At 44.3% G+C, this 18,630-nt stretch overlaps 1 protein-coding gene across 1 annotated transcript in view; it reads left to right on the top strand.

The window, feature by feature from the left end:
- Nucleotides 1–17,363, top strand: part of LOC106607958 (fibronectin type III domain-containing protein 1) — a 150,932-nt gene extending 133,569 nt beyond the window's left edge. The window contains exons 16-22 of the mRNA XM_045719530.1: nucleotides 5,834–6,070; nucleotides 7,378–7,486; nucleotides 11,295–11,374; nucleotides 11,590–11,619; nucleotides 15,778–15,939; nucleotides 16,320–16,442; nucleotides 16,568–17,363. Of these exons, the coding sequence (XP_045575486.1) occupies nucleotides 5,834–6,070; nucleotides 7,378–7,486; nucleotides 11,295–11,374; nucleotides 11,590–11,619; nucleotides 15,778–15,939; nucleotides 16,320–16,442; nucleotides 16,568–16,683 (857 nt within the window). The 3' untranslated portion in view covers nucleotides 16,684–17,363. The remainder of the gene's footprint in view (nucleotides 1–5,833; nucleotides 6,071–7,377; nucleotides 7,487–11,294; nucleotides 11,375–11,589; nucleotides 11,620–15,777; nucleotides 15,940–16,319; nucleotides 16,443–16,567) is intronic.
- Nucleotides 17,364–18,630: the final 1,267 nt, after the last annotated feature.

Here is an 18,630-nt window from a genome sequence, read left to right as displayed (position 1 = left end):
GAGTGTTCTGAAGGGTCCCGCTGTCTAATGTGCGTACTTTGATCTCCCCCCTATCTCCTCCATCCACTCCTCTGGCTGGAAAAACACTCTGAAAAAACCCCACAAAACATGAATATAAACAACACCTCTAATACCCTCGTCACCCTCTCCCTCCTCTTGTCTCTAATAAAGGAGCCTCTTGGTGATCTTTGGGCTCATAATGATGATGCGTACATTCCTGCTGAGTCACCAGGGAGCGCCCCTCACTCATCTCCCATGTGACTGTGTAGATGTGGCATGGTTGGACAGTACCCTAACCAACAGGTACCAGTAACAGCAGTGTTAGCTGCTATTGTTCACTATGAGGACCTCCGTTTGGAATGTGTCTGGCTCATTGGAATGCCTTGGAAGCAGGGCTACTAGCTAGACAGTACCACCAATTGGAAATTAATTACTTCCAATTGTTTGGTTGGTGCATGATGCTTGCAACACCATAGCCATGTTCACTGAATATGCTGTAGGCCTATGTGTTCACAGCTTTGGGAAAAAGTCTGCTAATTGACCATATTATTACAATGTTATTACAAGCTTGATGCTCCACCATCATTTGCCCCTGATTCAGGTCTTCTAATCCAGTTAAACAGTTTCCGTGACAATCCTGTGAGCCAAGGCCGGCGGCCGCACAGCAAACACATCTGAAGCTCATTACATCCATGAAAGAAATCCTTGAACAGAATGAAATAGAACAAAAATAGCAGTGAAATAATGAAATAATATGAAACCCGCTGATATCAGCAGTGAGAGGAGAGGTCCCTGTTGGCCTGACACAGAGACATCCTCTCTCGTATTTATTAGTTTAATATTTCAGATCCAACACCACAGCCAGCTTTCTGACACGTCCACCATTCTTCTATCTAGGGTTCTCTCTCGCTCTTTCGCTGTCTCTGTCTGTCTGTCTGTCTGTCTGTCTGTCTGTCTGTCTGTCTGTCTGTCTGTCTGTCTGTCTGTCTGTCTGTCTGTCTGTCTGTCTGTCTGTCTGTCTGTCTGTCTGTCTGTCTGTCTGTCTGTCTGTCTCCCTCTCTCTGATGTGATAGCTGCTGCTCATGTAGATCTGTTTATCAAAGGATTGGTCAAGCCGCCCAAAGACAGCAAAAAAATGCAGGACAGGAAACTGTACAATTGACCCATCATGTCAACTGTACTGGCGCCAGCCAAAGGGCATTGGGTTCCTCTGCATAGACAGACACGTGGTCAAGCAGTGTGTTATCTGAAGACTCATACAGAGCTTATTATGCATGTCAATGGAGTGTTACAAAAGGGATTTAAAATTATAAGCACTATATTCCGTTTTAGGGAAGACCCAGATGCAGACAGTGTCGAAGTAACAAAAGTTTATTACTAGAACTGGGGCAGGCAAAACGACAGGTCAAAGGCAGGCAGAGGTCAGTAATCCAGATCAGAGTCCAAAAGGTCCAGAACAGCCAATAATCCAGTGTTTTATTTTTTTTTTTTATTCACCAGGTAGGCAAGTTGAGAACAAATTCTCATTTACAACTGAAACCTGGCCAAGATAAAGCAAAGCAGTGCGACACAGACAACAACACAGAGTTACATATGGAATAAACAAACATACAGTCAATAACACAATAGAGAAAAAAGTCTATATACAGTGTGTGCAAATGAGGTAAGATAAGGGAGGTAAGGCAATAAATAGGCCATAGTGGCGAAATAATTACAATATAGAAATTAAACACTGGAGTGATAGACGTGCAGAAGACAAATGTGCAAGTAGAGATACTGGGGTGCAAAGGAGCAAGATAAATAAATAAATACAGTATGAGGATGAGGTAGTTGGGTGGGCTATTTACAGATGGACTATGTACAGGTGCAGTGATCTGTGAGCTGCTCTGACAGCTGGAGCTTAAAGTTAGTGAGGAAGATAGCTTCAGTGATTTGTGCAATTTGTTCCAGTCATTGGCAGCAGAGAACTGGAAGGAAAGGCGGCCAAAGGAGGAATTGGCTTTGGGGGTGACCAGTGAAATATACCTGCTGGAGCACGTGCTACGGGTGGGTGCTGCTATGGTGACCAGTGAGCTGAGATAAGGCGGGGCTTTACCTAGCAAAGACTTATAGATGACCTGGAGCCAGTGGGTTGGCGACGAATATGAAGTGAGTGCCAGCCAACAAGAGCATGCAGGTCGCAATGGTGGGTAGTATATGGGGCTTTGGTGACAAAACGGATGGCACTGTGATAGACTGCATCCAATTTGTTGAGTAGAGTGTTGGAGTAAATGGAGTAAATGACATCGCCAAAGTCAAGGATCGGCAGGATAGTCAGTTTTACGAGGGTATGTTTGGCAGCATGAGTGAAGGAGGCTTTGTTGGCCCTTCTTTGCTTTAGTGTCCAAAGAAGGGCCAGAAGTATACAGAATGGTATCGTCTGCGTAGAGGTGGATCAGAGAATCACCAGCAGCAAGAGCAACATCCTTGATGTATACGGAGAAAAGAGTCAGCCCGAGAATTGAACCCTGTGGCACCCCCATAGAGACTGCCAGAGGTCCGGACAACAGGCCCTCCAATTTGACTCACTGAACTCTATCTGAGAAGTAGTTGGTGAACCAGGCGAGGCAGTCATTTGAGAAACCAAGCTTGTTGAGTCTGCCGATAAGAATGTGGTGATTGACAGAGTCGAAAGCCTTGGCCAGGTCGATGAATACAGCTGCACAGTATTGTCTCTTATCGATGGCGGTTATGATATCGTTTAGGACCTTGAGCATGGCTGAGGTGCACCCATGACCATCTTGAATAGCGAAGAAGGTACAGTGGGATTCGAAGTGGTCGGTGATCTGTTTGCTAACTTGGCTTTCAAAGACCTTAGAAAGGCAGGCTAGGATAGATATAGGTCTATAGAAGTTTGGGTCTAGAGTGTCTCCCCCTTTGAAGAGGGGGATGATCGCGGCAGCTTTCCAATCTTTGGGGATCTCAGACGATACGAAGAGAGTTTGAACAGGCTAGAAATAGGGGTTGCAACAGTTTCGGCTGATCATTTTAGAAAGAGAGGGTCCAGATTGTCTAGCCCTGCTGGTTTGTAGGGGTCCAGATTTTGCAGCTCTTTCAGAACATCAACTATCTGGATTTGGGTGAAGGACACGTGGGGGAGGCTTGGGCAAGTTGCTGTGGGGGGTGCAGGGCTGTTGACCAGGTTAGGGGTGGCCAGGTGGAAAGCATGGCCAGCCGTAGAGAAATGCTTATTGAAATTCTCAATTATTGTGGATTTATCAGTAGTGACAGTGTTTCCTAGCCTCAGTGCAATGGGCAGCTGGGAGGAGGTGCTCTTATTCTCCATGGACTTTACAGTGTCCCAGAACTTTTTAGAGTTTGTGCTGCAGGATGCACATTTCTGTTTGAAAAAGCTAGCCTTTGCTTTCCAAACTGCCTGTGTATATTGATTCCTAACTTCCTTGAAAAGTTGCATATCGCGGGGGCTATTCGATGCTAATGCCGTACGCCACAGGATGTTTTTGTGCATTTCAAGGGCAGTCAGGTCTGGAGTGAACCACGGGCTATATCTGTTCCTGGTTCAACATTTTAATTTTAGAATAGATTCAATGCATAATGTACAGACAAAGGAATGGTAGGATGTGAATACAGTTGAGGTAAACCTAGGCATTGAGTGATGTCTAGAGACATCAATTAAACCAGGTGAGGTCACCGCATGTGTGGGAGGTGGGACAAGAGGGTTAGCTAAGGCATATTGAGCAGGGCTGGAGGCTCTACAGTGAAATTAGACAATAATCACTAACAAAAACAGCAATGGACAAGGCATATTGACATTAGGGAGAGGCATGAGTAGCCGAGTGGTCATAGGGTCCAATGAGTAGCTGGACGGGCTGGAGACATTGCGATTCAGACAGCTAGTGGGCCGGGGCTAGCAGGGTAGCAGAAGGGCCTTAGAGGGACGTTGCGACGGAAGAAGACTGTTGTAGCCCCCCTCGTGTGGTTACGTCGGCAGACCAGTCGTGATGGATCGGCGGGGCTCCGTATCGGCAATAGAAGGGGTCCAGGCCAATTGGCAAAATAGGTATTGTAGCCCAAGGAGTGGCTGATGGACCTCTTCAGCTAGCCGGGAGATGGGCCTAGTATAGGCTAGCTCCAGGCTAATTGGTGCTTGCTTCGGGACAGAGACGTTAGCCAGGAGAAGCCAATCGGATAGCAGCTAGCAAGCTGTGATGATCCAAGTGAAGAGGTTCAGAGCTTGCGGTAGGAATCTGGTGATATGGAGAAAAAGGAGTATGATAAGCTCTGGGTTGAATCATGCTGTGCAGACTGGCAGGAGTTGTCCGGGCTAAAGGTTAGCTGATGACCGCTAGCAGTGGCTAGCTGACTACTAGCTAGTAATTAGGTTAGCTGGCTAGCTTCTGTTGGGGGTTCCGGTTCTAAAGTAAAGAAAATAGCAGATCCATACCACATTGGGTGAGGCGGGTTGCTTGAAAGTATGTTGAAGTTGGGGTTAAGAAAAATAGTTTTAAAAATATATGTGAAGAAAAAAGATATAAAGATATATATACTGGACACGACAAGACAAAGACAAAGACGCCTGACTGCTACGTCATCTTGAGAAAAAAAATGTGTGGTGTGACAAGGTACAGAACAGCAGGCAGGCTCAGGGTCAGGGCAGGCAGAATGGTCAAAAGCGGGAAAGCTAGAAAACAGGAACTAGAATCTGGCAGGAGCAAGGAGGAAGAACACAGGTAGGTTTGACGAACAAAACGAACTGGCAACAGACAAACAGAGAGCACAGGTATAAATAGACAGGGGATAATGAGGGGAGATGGTAGACACCTGGTGTGGGGTGGAGACGAGCACAAAGACAGGTGAAACAGATCAGGGTGTGACAACATCTGCTTCCTCAGAATACAGTAGATCAAAACACAGATATAGAAAGACTATAGGATAGACATGTTCAGATAAAAAAAAATTAGATACCATGTGGAAACAGACACTTGTATACATATAGAAGAGAACATACAAGGACAGACACATCAGTGTATGTGAAGACTGTATAGACCAGAGCCATATATGTCCAGATGTGTGTCTGTAAGGACAGTATTAGATGAAGGTGAAATGAGTACAACTCTATTGACTTCTAAAAAGTGTCTGAAAAAAGGAGACGAGAAGCCGGTGAGGACAGTGACACGTGTGGCCCTATTGGCTTGTGCCTCTGACTGTGTCTGTGCCAAGTCATGTGGTGAGGAGTCCAGCCAAATGTCCATTCCCATCGGCAGCCCAATCAGGCTGGGAATTCTGGGAGTTCTGCAAGTGTTCACAGCTGTGTATGGATCTATCTGGCACTAGCTCCCACTGACACAGAGAACGAGGGAAATACAGACAGACACAGACAGAGAATCACCCAAAGAGGAGGAAAGAAGGGACTGGAGGTCTCACACAACCCGTTATACTACTCAAAAACACCCAGTCTTACTTCTCCTGAACTCCTGACTAACAGAGAGACTCTCATGGACTGGCTTCTAAACACAATAGATTGTTGCCAAATATTGTCATATGAGACTTTATTGTCCACCAGCAGATGTTGCAACATTTCCTTCTTGTATTAACAAATTTGTTTTAGTGTTCAGTAAAGAACACTAGTGTTTTGTCCAACAAAAACTGGTGCTCTCCCAAAGGGTTTCTTGATTGGGACGTAAAACCAGCAAAAATTTCACATAATTGATCAACCATCTTCCTGCTTTCCCATCCCTCCCTGCCATCCCCTCTCCTCTCCCCTCCCTCCTACCCCCCCTCCACTCCCATCCCTTCCTGCCAACCCCCCCTCCACTGCCATCCCTCCCTACAGCTCCGTACGTGAACTTCATCCAGAAGGATCCGGGTGCTCCGTGCTCTCTGACGGAGGCTCTGGAATACCTCCAGGTGGACGTCTTAGAGAGCCTGTTCAAGAAAGACAGCCTGGCCTCCAATCAGAAACAGCCGCCCAAGAACAAGCCCCACAACATCACCGTGGTCGCCATGGAAGGCTGTCACTCGTTCGTCATCCTGGACTGGGCCATCCCCCTGAAGGACGACATGGTGTCAGGTGAGTGGACTGGACTGGGCCATCCCACTAAAGGAAAACATGGTGTCAGGGGAGTGGACCACAATGTCACGCAGGGTGACTAGCAGCTTGCTAGTCCTGTAAATACAATGTAAGTGTGTCAAGAGTATTCTGTCAGTGCTTCAAGCAGTTAGTGTGCACTTAGTCTGACTTCAACTTTTCTTTCCTGACCCATTTGTTGTGCTTTTCAAAGGATCACAGCTGGTCAGCACAAATAATCTAACTGGTTGTTGATGTACTAGTGAGCTGCTAGTTAGATTTTAGGGACTCGCCCGACCCCGATGTTTCAGACATCATAGAGTTTTGTTTACTGTAAAGGAGGCTGTACTTGACCACCCCCACCCCCCCTTTCTCGCTCTCTCTCTCCACACCCCTATCACTTGCTTTCCGATCTCGCTCTTTCTCTCTCATGTGGTTTTCCAGATGTGTTGCAAATTGTGGTACTTATCCCCCTCTCCTCTTCACCTGTCTTTCATTCATATTGTTTAGTATAATCACTGGGCTATTTGGTATCATATTCTACAGTTCCTGTCTTCTCTCAATTATCAGCAAAATGAGCAGAGGAATTCATTCATATTGTTTAGTATAATCACTGGGCTATTTGTTATCATATTCTACAGTTCCTGTCTTCTCTCAATTATCAGCAAAATGAGCAGAGGAAAGAAACAGAGGGAGAGCAGGGGTGAGAGAAAATTAAAGGAGGAGAGAAGGAGAAGAAGTGAGTGACAGGCTGCAATAGTGGGAGAGAAAGAGGGAACAACAGAATCTTGAGCCAGCTGTGTTGTCCAGGCTCCAGCAAAAATATTAGGTCCTAAAACATTCAATAGGAACACATCGTGGCTTGATGTGGCGGGAAGCGGTGAGCCTGGCGCTCGTAGAGTTTCCACTGGCTGAGTGGCATGATCTGAGCATTCCATGAACTCTCGACTCACACACTGGCCTGGGGCTTTATGGAGGATTACGCTCCTGTGTGCGAGAGAGAGCAGAGGCAAAAGAAGAGGTGAGAAACAGAGAGGCTCGGTATGAGTAGTGGTTGGCAGATCCACAATGTGACTTACTGAGGCTGTCTCTAGTTTAAAACCACTGATACCTTTAACATTAGTTGGGATTGTTCTCCTGGCTCCAATCACTCTCCTCTAAAATGAAAATCTTTCCTCTGAAACCTCAGACCTCAGACCACACTAACAAGATGGCCACCTCTTTCTTAAACTTCAAAATGGATCTGTCTCTCTTCTGTAACCTCTGGTGACCTTTACCCCTGACCCTTGCCCTGTGTGTAACCCCTGCAGGCTACATGGTCCACAGCGCCTCATATGATGACATCCTCAACAACAGATGGTCCTCCAGCACTTCCAGCGGCACACACCTGGCTATAGAGAACCTCAAACCCAACTCCAGGTGAGAATGTGTGTGTGTGTGTGTGTGTGTGTGTGTGTGTGTGTGTGTGTGTGTGTGTGTGTGTGTGTGTGTGTGTGTGTGTGTGTGTGTGTGTGTGTGTGTGTGTGCGTGCGTGCGTGTGTGTGTGTGTTGTGTATTCAATGTTCAAACTCTGGGTATAATCTTACGCGAGGGACCGGATACACAAACAAAGGATTTGAGAGATTTTATAGATTTCATAGATTCTATACCGATTTGTGTGCAGTCTGTGCAGGTGTTTGGCTGCGTGTTTGCGTCTGTGTGTAAGTGTTCAGAGCTACAGGATATTGGAATGTGTGTTTATATGATTATTGTTCCCAGTAGGTCTCAGTGATGTTAGACACACAACATGTGTACACTGTATCTGTGTGTAATTCTATGGTTGTGTATTTACAGTTGTGTTATCAGGCCCAGTCAGAGACCAGCAGAGCGTGGTATTGTAATGCTTATTTAAGTGAATAAGCCCTCAGAGTGATGTAAATCAGAGCTGACTGGATAGAGGCAGGTTTGAAAACACGTTGAAATCATCCTGAAAACAACGTGCTGAGATACTCCACTGAGACTCACACGGGAATGTACATACAGCAGACACCAGCGCCAGACACACACACACACACACACACACACACACACACACACACACACACACACACACACACACACACACACACAGATAAAACACGTAGCACTGTTATGATGTAGGGCTGTGTTCCTTATGGGTTATAGGTTGCAGCTTTCTAAAGAAGCGTATGAAAACATCTCTTAACATACAAACCTAGGGAGGCTGTTGCTATTTTCTCTCAAATGTAATATATAAAAAGGTCATGGATACTATTTTAGAATTGGACCCAGTTCGCTGAAAAGAGTTGACCCAAAATAAACTCTTTGTTTCTGGGTCAGATTTGCCATTTTGCTCTGTGCAATGTGAACGGAGATGACAACGTTTGGATGCTAATGAGTTCTTGGTAGCTCGACTGTATGCTCATGGAGTGAGCAGCCTACACTGTGCTTGAACCACTGACCTTTCGTGATTAGCCAGTCCAAATAAACTATCACCCTCTTTATCGATGTTCCTTTCTTTCTCTCTCTATGTACCTGTTTCTCTCTCTTTCTTTCTCTCTCTCTTTCTATCACTCTCTCTCTCTCTCTGCCTGTTTCTCTCTCTCTATGCACCTGTTTCCCTCTCTCTCTCTTTCTCTACCTGTTTCTCTCTCTTTCCCTATCTCTCTCTCTACCTGTTTCTCTCTCTCTATGTACCTGTTTCTCTCTCACACTCTCCCAGTCTATTCAGCTCCACAGAGGTAAAAAACGCACACAACTTCAACCTTAAACACTCCATAACTCTGTATCCAGGGTTAATATTACACATGACATTCATTCTCACATGAGAGAGAAAGAGGCAAAAAAGAGAAAGAGAGAGCGAGACAGAGAGAGAGAGAGAGAGAGAAAGAGAGAGAGAGAGAAAGAGAGGGGGGGGTGTTATACAGCAGAAAACAGTTCATGCAGAGCAGGTGTGTCAATACATCATAAGCGGGAAACCTGACCAGCTCAGTGATGGGCAGACACATACAGACACACACACACACAAACACACACAGACACACACACAGCTCTGTACCATACACAAGGTTATGTGTTTCCAAGGTTACAGTTGGTAAGGGGGACAGGTTTATATATATTATTTATTCAACCTTTATTTAACTAGGCAAGTTAGTTAGGATATGGGCTGTCCAGACCTTTCCCCTCCTTCTGACAGCCAGACCCAAGCCAAAGGTTCATACCCGAGCCAAAGGTTCATACCCGAGCCAAAGGTTCATACCCGAGCCAAAGGTTCATACCCGAGCCAAAGGTTCATACCCGAGCCAAAGGTTCATACCCGAGCCAAAGGTTCATACCCGAGCAAAAGGTTCATACCCGAGCCAAAGGTTCATACCCGAGCCAAAGGTTCATACCCGAGCCAAAGGTTCATACCCGAGCCAAAGGTTCATACCCGAGCCAAAGGTTCACGCTCAGGTGTTAGACATGCACAGGCAGACACATGTAGTCTTACACACAACAGTACATTTGTCTCTGTCACACACACACATGCTGAGTTTTCCCACGAACATCACACACACACTATCTCAAACGCTCATCTGCGGACACGCACATGCACGCACACACAGAGACAGATGTTCCTAAATTCATAACTTCGGAATTTAGAAGCCTACTGAACATGCGTTAGCTTTTGCCCTGTGGTTTGTGTGTGTGTGTATGTGTCTGTGTGCATGTGTGTCTGTGCATATGACTTGTGTATGGGTGGATGTGTGTGTGTACATCTGTGTCTGTGTGTGTGTGTGTGCGTATGAGTAAAAACTTTATGTGCAAAAGGCGGGTAGAGTGATTGACGCTTTATAATTGTCCATGAAAGGTTGAACTGAGCCAGGCTGACTGAGGGTCTACGCTGCTTGGAGCTGGCTGTATGTAAGGAGAAATCTGAGGACGTGTATACATTTCAGTTTCTCTGCACTGAAGCAACACTACGTGTGTGTGTGGGGGGTAGTAGTCTACACCTCATAGACATATGTCTTCACATAGACACACGTACACACACACACACACACACACACACACACACACACACACACACACACACACACACACACACACACACACACACAATGCAGCAATCCTACACTACCTAGACATCGGTCTGCTTAATATGCACAGGGTGAGGAATGCTGCTCACTAAAGGACTATAAGGCATGAAACTCTCCTACATACAAGACAGACAACTCCAGATAGGAAGTCAAGGTATATAGAGAAAAGTTATATGAGAATCTCTCTCTCTCTCGTTAAAGGGTTTGGGTGCAAATTAGTGGACCGTCAAGTTACTGTACGTAACCCTGAAGTGGAGGGAGAACACACACACACACACACATTGTCCACGGTATGGAAAAGATTGCAAACCCTCAGAGTCTTGTCTCACGGTGTTGTTTTGAATCTGAGGCGATTGAATAATTCCTACACTGTATTTAAAACACATTGAGACTAAAGTGTCTCAGAGTAAGAGTACTGATCTAGGATCTGACAATATAATATATAATAGATATTTTTTTCTCATTCGTTATGATCTAAAATGTCAAACTGATCCTAGATCCTCACTCCTACTCTGAGTTGCTTTGTGGATGCGGGCCCAGAGCTCAAAGTCTGCTTTATATTGGTCAGGAGGGACGTTGTGTCATATAGAAATGCTCTCTTTGTGAAATTGCTGCTTTGAGGTCTTTCTCTTCCTCCCTCTCTCTCCTTCCCTCTCTCTCACTCACTCTTCCTCTCTCCTTAATTCCCCCTCTTTCAATCTACCCTATTCCCCCTCTTTCTTTCTCTCTTTCTCCCTGCTATAGGAACATAAAAACAGTATTCTCTTAAATCTGCCTCCCTCACTCCTCTCTGATGGTGCAGGAGTCGAGTGCTGCCTCCCAGCCATCTGTTATAGTGTGCCTCCCTCTCTCCTTTCTGAGGGTGCAGGAGTCGAGTGCTGCCTCCCAGCCATCTGTTATAGTGTGCCTCCCTCTCTCCTTTCTGACGGTGCAGGAGTCGAGTGCTGCCTCCCAGCCATCTGCTATAGTGTGCCTCCCTCTCTCCTTTCTGACGGTGCAGGAGTCGAGTGCTGCCTCCCTTCCAGCCATCTGCTATAGTCATTAGGGTCTAAACATCTTCCATGTGGCAACAGAGACCTGGCCTCTGTAACGCCTGTAATAATGGCTATCTCTAATACACACTATTTTGTCTTGGTTGGTTTTTACCTCAGGTACTACTTCAAAGTCCAGGCAAAGAATGTCTTTGGGCTGGGACCGGTTAGCGATACGCTCACCTATGTCACTGAATCAGGTCTGTATGAGTATTAGGTGAGGTTGCTAAATACTGTTCTAGGGTCAGTTTTGCTTTGTGTCTGCAAATGGTTGTGGTTCTGGGATTGGAAATAGGTTTGCTGATCCTAGATCTACTAAGGCCACATATACCTGTCCGTATCATACTGTTTTTTAGGTTATGTATGAATTCTGTTCCAGGTCATGTCTCTCATTTTAACGTTTTCTGTTTTTCAGATGACCCTCTTCTTATTGAACGGCCGCCCGGTGAGTTGTATCGAAATGTCTCATATGTTACTCTTACTCTAACAATATTGACAAAACATGTTGGCCTACATTGCTCTAGTCAGGTCATTTGAAGAAACTCGAAGTGACAGTTGGAGAGAGCTGGTGAGGAGTTAACAGTCTGGGGCATACCAAAGGCTGCATGCACCTACACTGACATACACTGGACTTGGCAGACATCCATAGTGGTAAAACGATGCCAAAGCACAGTTTTGGTATTTATTGTTTTTAATTAAGAGAGTCAGTCAGGTATTTCGAAGAGGGGGGATGAGGAGGGCAGGTGCTCGTTCACTCCCTCCCCTCTCACCCCTTCCTACCCTTTCCCTTGGGTGCTATGCACAATTTGCTGTGTATCTGAAAAGGAGACTGGCATAGTGAAAACTGTTAATAAAGGGGATGTGTAGTTATTCTTGACCAGTTCTGTGAGAACTGACAGGTTGAGTGTAGTTATTCTTGCCCAGCTCTGTGAGAACTGACAGGTTGAGTGTAGTTATTCTTGACCAGTTCTGTGAGAACTGACAGGTTGAGTGTAGTTATTCTTGCCCAGCTCTGTGAGAACTGACAGGTTGAGTGTAGTTATTCTTGCCCAGCTCTGTGAGAACTGACAGGTTGAGTGTAGTTAGTCTTGACCAGCTCTGTGAGAACTGACAGGTTGAGTGTAGTTAGTCTTGACCAGCTCTGTGAGAACTGACAGGTTGAGTGTAGTTATTCTTGACCAGCTCTGTGAGAACTGACAGGTTGAGTGTAGTTAGTCTTGACCAGCTCTGTGAGAACTGACAGGTTGAGTGTAGTTAGTCTTGGCCAGCTCTGTGAGAACTGACAGGTTGAGTGTAGTTAGTCTTGACCAGCTCTGTGAGAACTGACAGGTTGAGTGTAGTTAGTCTTGACCAGCTCTGTGAGAACTGACAGGTTGAGTGTAGTTATTATTGACCAGCTCTGTGAGAACTGACAGGTTGAGTGTAGTTAGTCTTGGCCAGCTCTGTGAGAACTGACAGGTTGAGTGTAGTTATTCTTGACCAGCTCTGTGAGAACTGACAGGTTGAGTGTAGTTAGTCTTGACCAGCTCTGTGAGAACTGACAGGTTGAGTGTAGTTAGTCTTGACCAGCTCTGTGAGAACTGACAGGTTGAGTGTAGTTAGTCTTGGCCAGCTCTGTGAGAACTGACAGGTTGAGTGTAGTTAGTCTTGACCAGCTCTGTGAGAACTGACAGGTTGAGTGTAGTTAGTCTTGACCAGCTCTGTGAGAACTGACAGGTTGAGTGTAGTTATTCTTGACCAGCTCTGTGAGAACTGACAGGTTGAGTGTAGTTAGTCTTGACCAGCTCTGTGAGAACTGACAGGTTGAGTGTAGTTAGTCTTGACGAGCTCTGTGAGAACTGACAGGTTGAGTCTATTTTACAGATGAGCCCTGAATTACATAAATTACAGAATAGACACATCAAAATAAAAATACAAAATGCAAGCAGAAAGAAAGAAAGAAACACGGTCATGAAAAACAAAGACATTCATTAGTAAAAAGGTCCTTAATCAGCGTTCTGAATTGGCCTAAAGGCACCAAAATATCAACTTTTCAGAACATTTTGAAAATTGTTCCACAAATAAAGTGCAAAAAAACTCTAAGCTGATTTACCTAACTCATTAGAGACCAAAGGAATTTCCAGAGCTAGCATCCCTGAGACCAGGTGTGGTAACTCGCATGTCTAAAGTTCAGTAAAGATGTTAGATACAGTGAGACTTTTGTAAAAAGGCTTTATAAATTAAAACCTGGCCTCCCGAGTGGCTCAGTGATCTAAGGCACTGCATCACAGTGCTAGCTGTGCCACTAGAGATCCTGGTTTGAGTCCAAGCTCTGTTGCAGCCGGCCTCGACCGGGATACCCACAATTGGTCCAGCATCGTCCGGGTTAGGGGAGGGTTTGGCCAGCAGGGATGTCTTTGTCCCATCATGCTCTAGCGACTCCTGTGGCGGGCCGGGCGCATGCATGCTGACACAGTCACCAGGTGTACGGTGTTTCCTCCGACACATTGGTGTGGCTGGCTTCTGGGTTAAGCGGGCATTGTGTCAAGAAGCAGTGTGGCTTTGTTGGGTCGTGTTTCGCATGGCTCTTGACCTTCGCCTCTCTCGTGTCCTTACGAGAGTTGCAGCGATGAGACAAGACTGTAACTACCAATTGGATACCACAAAATTGGAGAGAAAAAGGGGTTAAAAATATATATATGAAAAAAATATGAAAACATAGCAAAGTATCAACCTACGTGACATCAAAGAGGGCCAACCAACGTTCCGGTAGAGAATGCAGTGATGAGTACTAAAATTGTCGCCCGTAATAAAGCACAGTGAGCTATAATAAACTGCATCTAACGGCTTTAATGAAGTGGCAGCTGCATTCATATAGATGATGTCGCCATAGTCTAGGACCGATAGGAACATCGACTGAATAATCTGATTTCTACTATTTATTGAGAGGCAGGACCTATTTCTATAAAAGAAGCCCATTTTTATTCTCATCTTCTAAACTAACTCGTCATTATGCTTTTTAAAAGATAGCTTTTCATCTATTCAGATGCCCAGATACTTGTAAGCAGGGACACAATCAATATAGACACCATCCAAAGTACATGCTTAAATCATCAGTTATTTTGATGTGCTCTAGAGAACAACATATACTTACTTTTACATGCATTCAATACTAATTTCAGGTCAATAAAGTTTTTCTGTAATACAATGAAGGCAGACTGTAGTTCAGATAGAGCCTTGTCAACTGTGGGGGCAATAGCATACATAACATTATCATTGGCATACAAGTGCAGGTAAAAAATTTTTACAGACAAGTCGATATTGTTAATGTAAAAATTACAGGACCCCAAATCAACCCTTGTGGGACACCTTTAGTAATGTCCAGGAAACCTGATTTAACATCATCAGTATATAGACATTGAGTAGATACACATTGACACATCTGTCAAGTAATTTTTAAACCAGTTACGTGCAGCCTGGTCTAGGCCAATTGAGGAAAGCATCTGAATTAGCAGTGAGTGATTAACAGTATTGAAAGCCTTTGACAGGTCATTGAAGAGGGCAGCACAATGTAGCCTTTTATCCATACAATTAACCACAGGATTTATAACTAGGGATGCAGCAGAGATAGTGCTATGACCTGGTCTAAAACACAACTGATGTACATTTGGAATATATTTCAAAGATAAGAAAGATCTTAGCTGAGAATTAATCAAGGATTATTATATTTTAGCTAGGCAGAAAGCTTAGAAATAGGGTGATCATTATTTAGGTCACAAGGGTCAGCACCACCTGAAGGGGGAGTACATGGGCCACGTTGGGGATAGTACCAGATATAATCGCCAGGTTGAAAGTAATGATTCAGCAATCAGGGTGACAGAGAGTAGCAGCAACAATGGATCAAGCATATCAGCTCCACTCAATTTGTTTACATCAAACTTAAGCAAGGCATCTATCACATCACAGATGGTAAATTGCTGAACTTAAGCAAGGCATCTATCACATCACAGATGGTAAATTGCTGAACTTAAGCAAGGCATCTATCACATCACAGATGGTAAATTGCTGAACTTAAGCAAGGCATCTAGCACATCACAGATGGTAAATTGCTGAACTTAAGCACGGCATCTATCACATCACAGATGGTAAATTGCTGAACTTAAGCAAGGCATCTATCACATCACAGATGGTAAATTGCTGAAATGAAAACAAAAATGCAGTAAAAGTTGACGTGTTAACCGTTGAGTCACCTAGAGGGAAGAGCAGTTGATTAGTTAGTCTTGACTAGCTCTGTTAGAACTGACAGGTTGAGAGTAGGTATTACTGACTAGCTTTGTGAGTGTAGCATTAAGTAAGCACTCTGTTAGATCAGGAGGGACTGTCATTAAGGACATGCTGAGAGCTCAACCTTCACTGCAACAGTTTAGTGGTTATGTAATATATGCCATTTAGCAGACACTTTTAAAATGTAGTTATTTAGAAGACACACTTATCCAGAACAACTAGGGTTAAGTGCCTTCCTCAAGGGCACAGACAGATTTTTCACCTAGTCGGCAGGGATTCAAACCAATCCCTGCCGACTAGCCCAAGGGTCTTAACCACTAGGCTACCTGCCTTCCTCTAGGTGGAGAGCCTATCTGGATCCCCTTCTCCTTCAGATTCAACCCCCAGCACAGTGCCTGTAAGGGCAGCCAGTACGTCAAGAGAACCTGGTACAGAAAGTTTGTGGGCGTGGTCCTGTGCAACTCGCTGAGATACAAAATCTTTATGGGAGATGGGCTGAAAGGTACTACTGATGTTACTTTCACCTTCCTCTCCTCCTTTATATCCTTCTCTCTCTCAAGTTCAAGTCTTGGATCAATTCAAGTTGCTTTACAGTTTCTCCTATTTTTCTCTCTCTTATAATCTCACCACCATTTCTCTCCCTTACGCTTTCCCGTTCTTCTTTCACTACCACCCCCTCTCGCTCTCCCTTTCATTCTCTCACTCTTTCACTACATGTATATTAATCACACCCTTTCTTTACGTCTCTTCCCTATGCTACTGGGTGTTTTATGGTTTTGGGGCTCTGTGGCCTCATTACATAATGGAATATTGTGTGAGAGTGTGTTCTGTTGTTAACCATTGATGGCTCTCCCATCTCTGTCTCTCTCGCTCTCCTTCCAGAAATGTTCTACAGTGTAGCAGACACATTCGGCCATGGGGAGGACCACTGCCAGTTTGTAGACTCTTACCTAGACGGGAGGACAGGCTCCCCCAGCCTCTCAACATATCTGCCCACAGCACAAGGTAAAATAACATAATATCCTTGTTCTAGGCTGAATAGAAACAGTCAAAATCCTCTAACAAAGCATTAAAAATGTGTTACATCTATTCATAATGCATTACAACACTGCCGGTCCTCCCCTGTGCAGGTTACTATCGCTCATACAGGCAGGAGCCAGTCAACTTTGGACCTATCGGCCGGCGTACGCCACATCCCTTCGTGGGATGGTACGAGTGCGGGGTGCCCATCCCTGGCAAGTGGTAACACAGGGGCCACAAAGAGGTCATCACCGAGGGCATACAAACTCCAACCTGCTGCAGCCTCTGTCATGCTCTCACTGACCTCGCCCCCTGGAGATGAACTGTTGCTAACCACAGCAGAAAGACAACAACATTCCAAATTTATACTGCTTCAGATCAAAGAGAATATAATACTTTAAAAAACACTAATATTTCCATGTATTCATTACCATGCACTTTTATAAAAGCAGTTTGTATATGAGGGGGAAAAAGCATGTATTGCTATTGCTTAGTTTAACCTTTGTCTTCCGGATCGGAAAGAATCCTTGTTTATTCCCAACTATTCTCAAGTGGAAGTGCACCTGTGATCATGACAACACTAATGAAATGGGAGATCCTGTAAAAGACCAAAGCACAAACTGAACAGTACTAATGGGAGCGAAGGGATTGTATGTGTGTTTACTATCAATGAAGAGATCTTGTTCATAACAGTAGTATGATACAGTAATGGCTTTTGACAACCAGTTTTGGTGTCAGTTTTCTTGAACATGCATAGTGTTTTTATAGTCTTTGGTATTTACGAGACTCCATAAGATCAGAAGTTACTGTGGAAGTGTTGTATGTATACAGACAACGAATAACAATACTTAATATTTGCTCAGGAATGGTTGGACATTAAATAAAGGTGCTATGGAAAACAAGGAACCCCTTAACGATTGATTTTTTCCGTGAGAATATCTGAATGTCCATGTTTAAAACTTCTTATGGCTTGAATCCCGTTAGCGAGATCGATATGACGACAGCCAGTGAAAGTGCAGGGCGGCAAATTCAAAACAACAAAAATCTCATAATTAAAATTCCTCAAACATACAAGTATTATACACCATTTTAAAGCTTACTTCTGTTAATCCAAACACAGTGTCTGATTTCAAAAAGGCTTTACGGCGAAAGCAAACCATATGATTATGTTAGGTCAGCGCCTACACACACAAATACACAGCCATTTTCCAGCCAAAGATAGGAGTCACAAAAAGCAGAAATAGAGGGAAAATGAATCACTAACCTTTGATGATCTTCATCAGATTACACTCATATGACTTCATGTTACACAATATATATGTTTTGTTGGATAAAGTTCATATTTATATCCAAATATCTCAGTTTACATTGGCGCGTTATGTTCAGTAATCTTTTGCCTCCAAAACATCCGGTGATTTTGCAAAGCCACATCAATTTACAGAAATACTCATCATAAATGTTCATGAAACTACAAGTGTTATACATGGAACTTTAGATAAACTTCTTCTTAATGCAACCACTGTGTCAGATTACAAAAAAGCTTTACCGAAAAAGCAATAATCTGAGTACGGCGCTCAGACACAAAAACATGCCAAACAATATATCCGCCATGTTGGAGTCAACAATAGTCAGAAATAGCATTATAAATATTCACTTACCTTTGATGATCTTCATCAGAATGCACTCCCAGGAATCCCAGGTCCACAATAAATGTTTGTTTTGTTCGATAAAGTCCGTCCTTTATGTCCAAATACCTCCTTTTTGTTCGCGCCTTCAGTTCACAAATCCAAATGCAGGACGTGCATGTCAGACGAAAACTCAAAAATTTCCATTACAGTTCGTAGAAACATGTCAAACGATGTATAGAATCAATCTTTAGGATGTTTTTATCGTAAATCCGCAATAAAGTTTCAACCGGAGAAATCCTTTGTCTTCAGAAATGCAATGGAACTGAGCGACCGCTCATGTGAGTGCGCATGCCTGAGGCTCATGCCCTGCTGGCAGTGTTCTGACTCCAGGAGCTCTTATTCATCCCCACTTTACAGTAGAGGCCTCAAACAAGGTTCTAAAGACTGTTGACATCTAGTGGAAGCCTTAGGAAGTGCAAAATGACCCCACAGACACTGTAGTTTGGATAGGGAATTAATTGAAGTCCTACAGACCACTTCCTGTT

The sequence above is a fragment of the Salmo salar genome, chromosome ssa06, assembly GCF_905237065.1.
Source record: "Salmo salar chromosome ssa06, Ssal_v3.1, whole genome shotgun sequence".
Classification (NCBI taxonomy): domain Eukaryota; kingdom Metazoa; phylum Chordata; class Actinopteri; order Salmoniformes; family Salmonidae; genus Salmo; species Salmo salar.
The sequence above is the reverse complement of the archived record's forward strand: the minus strand, read 5'-3'. Positions and strand labels throughout refer to the sequence as shown.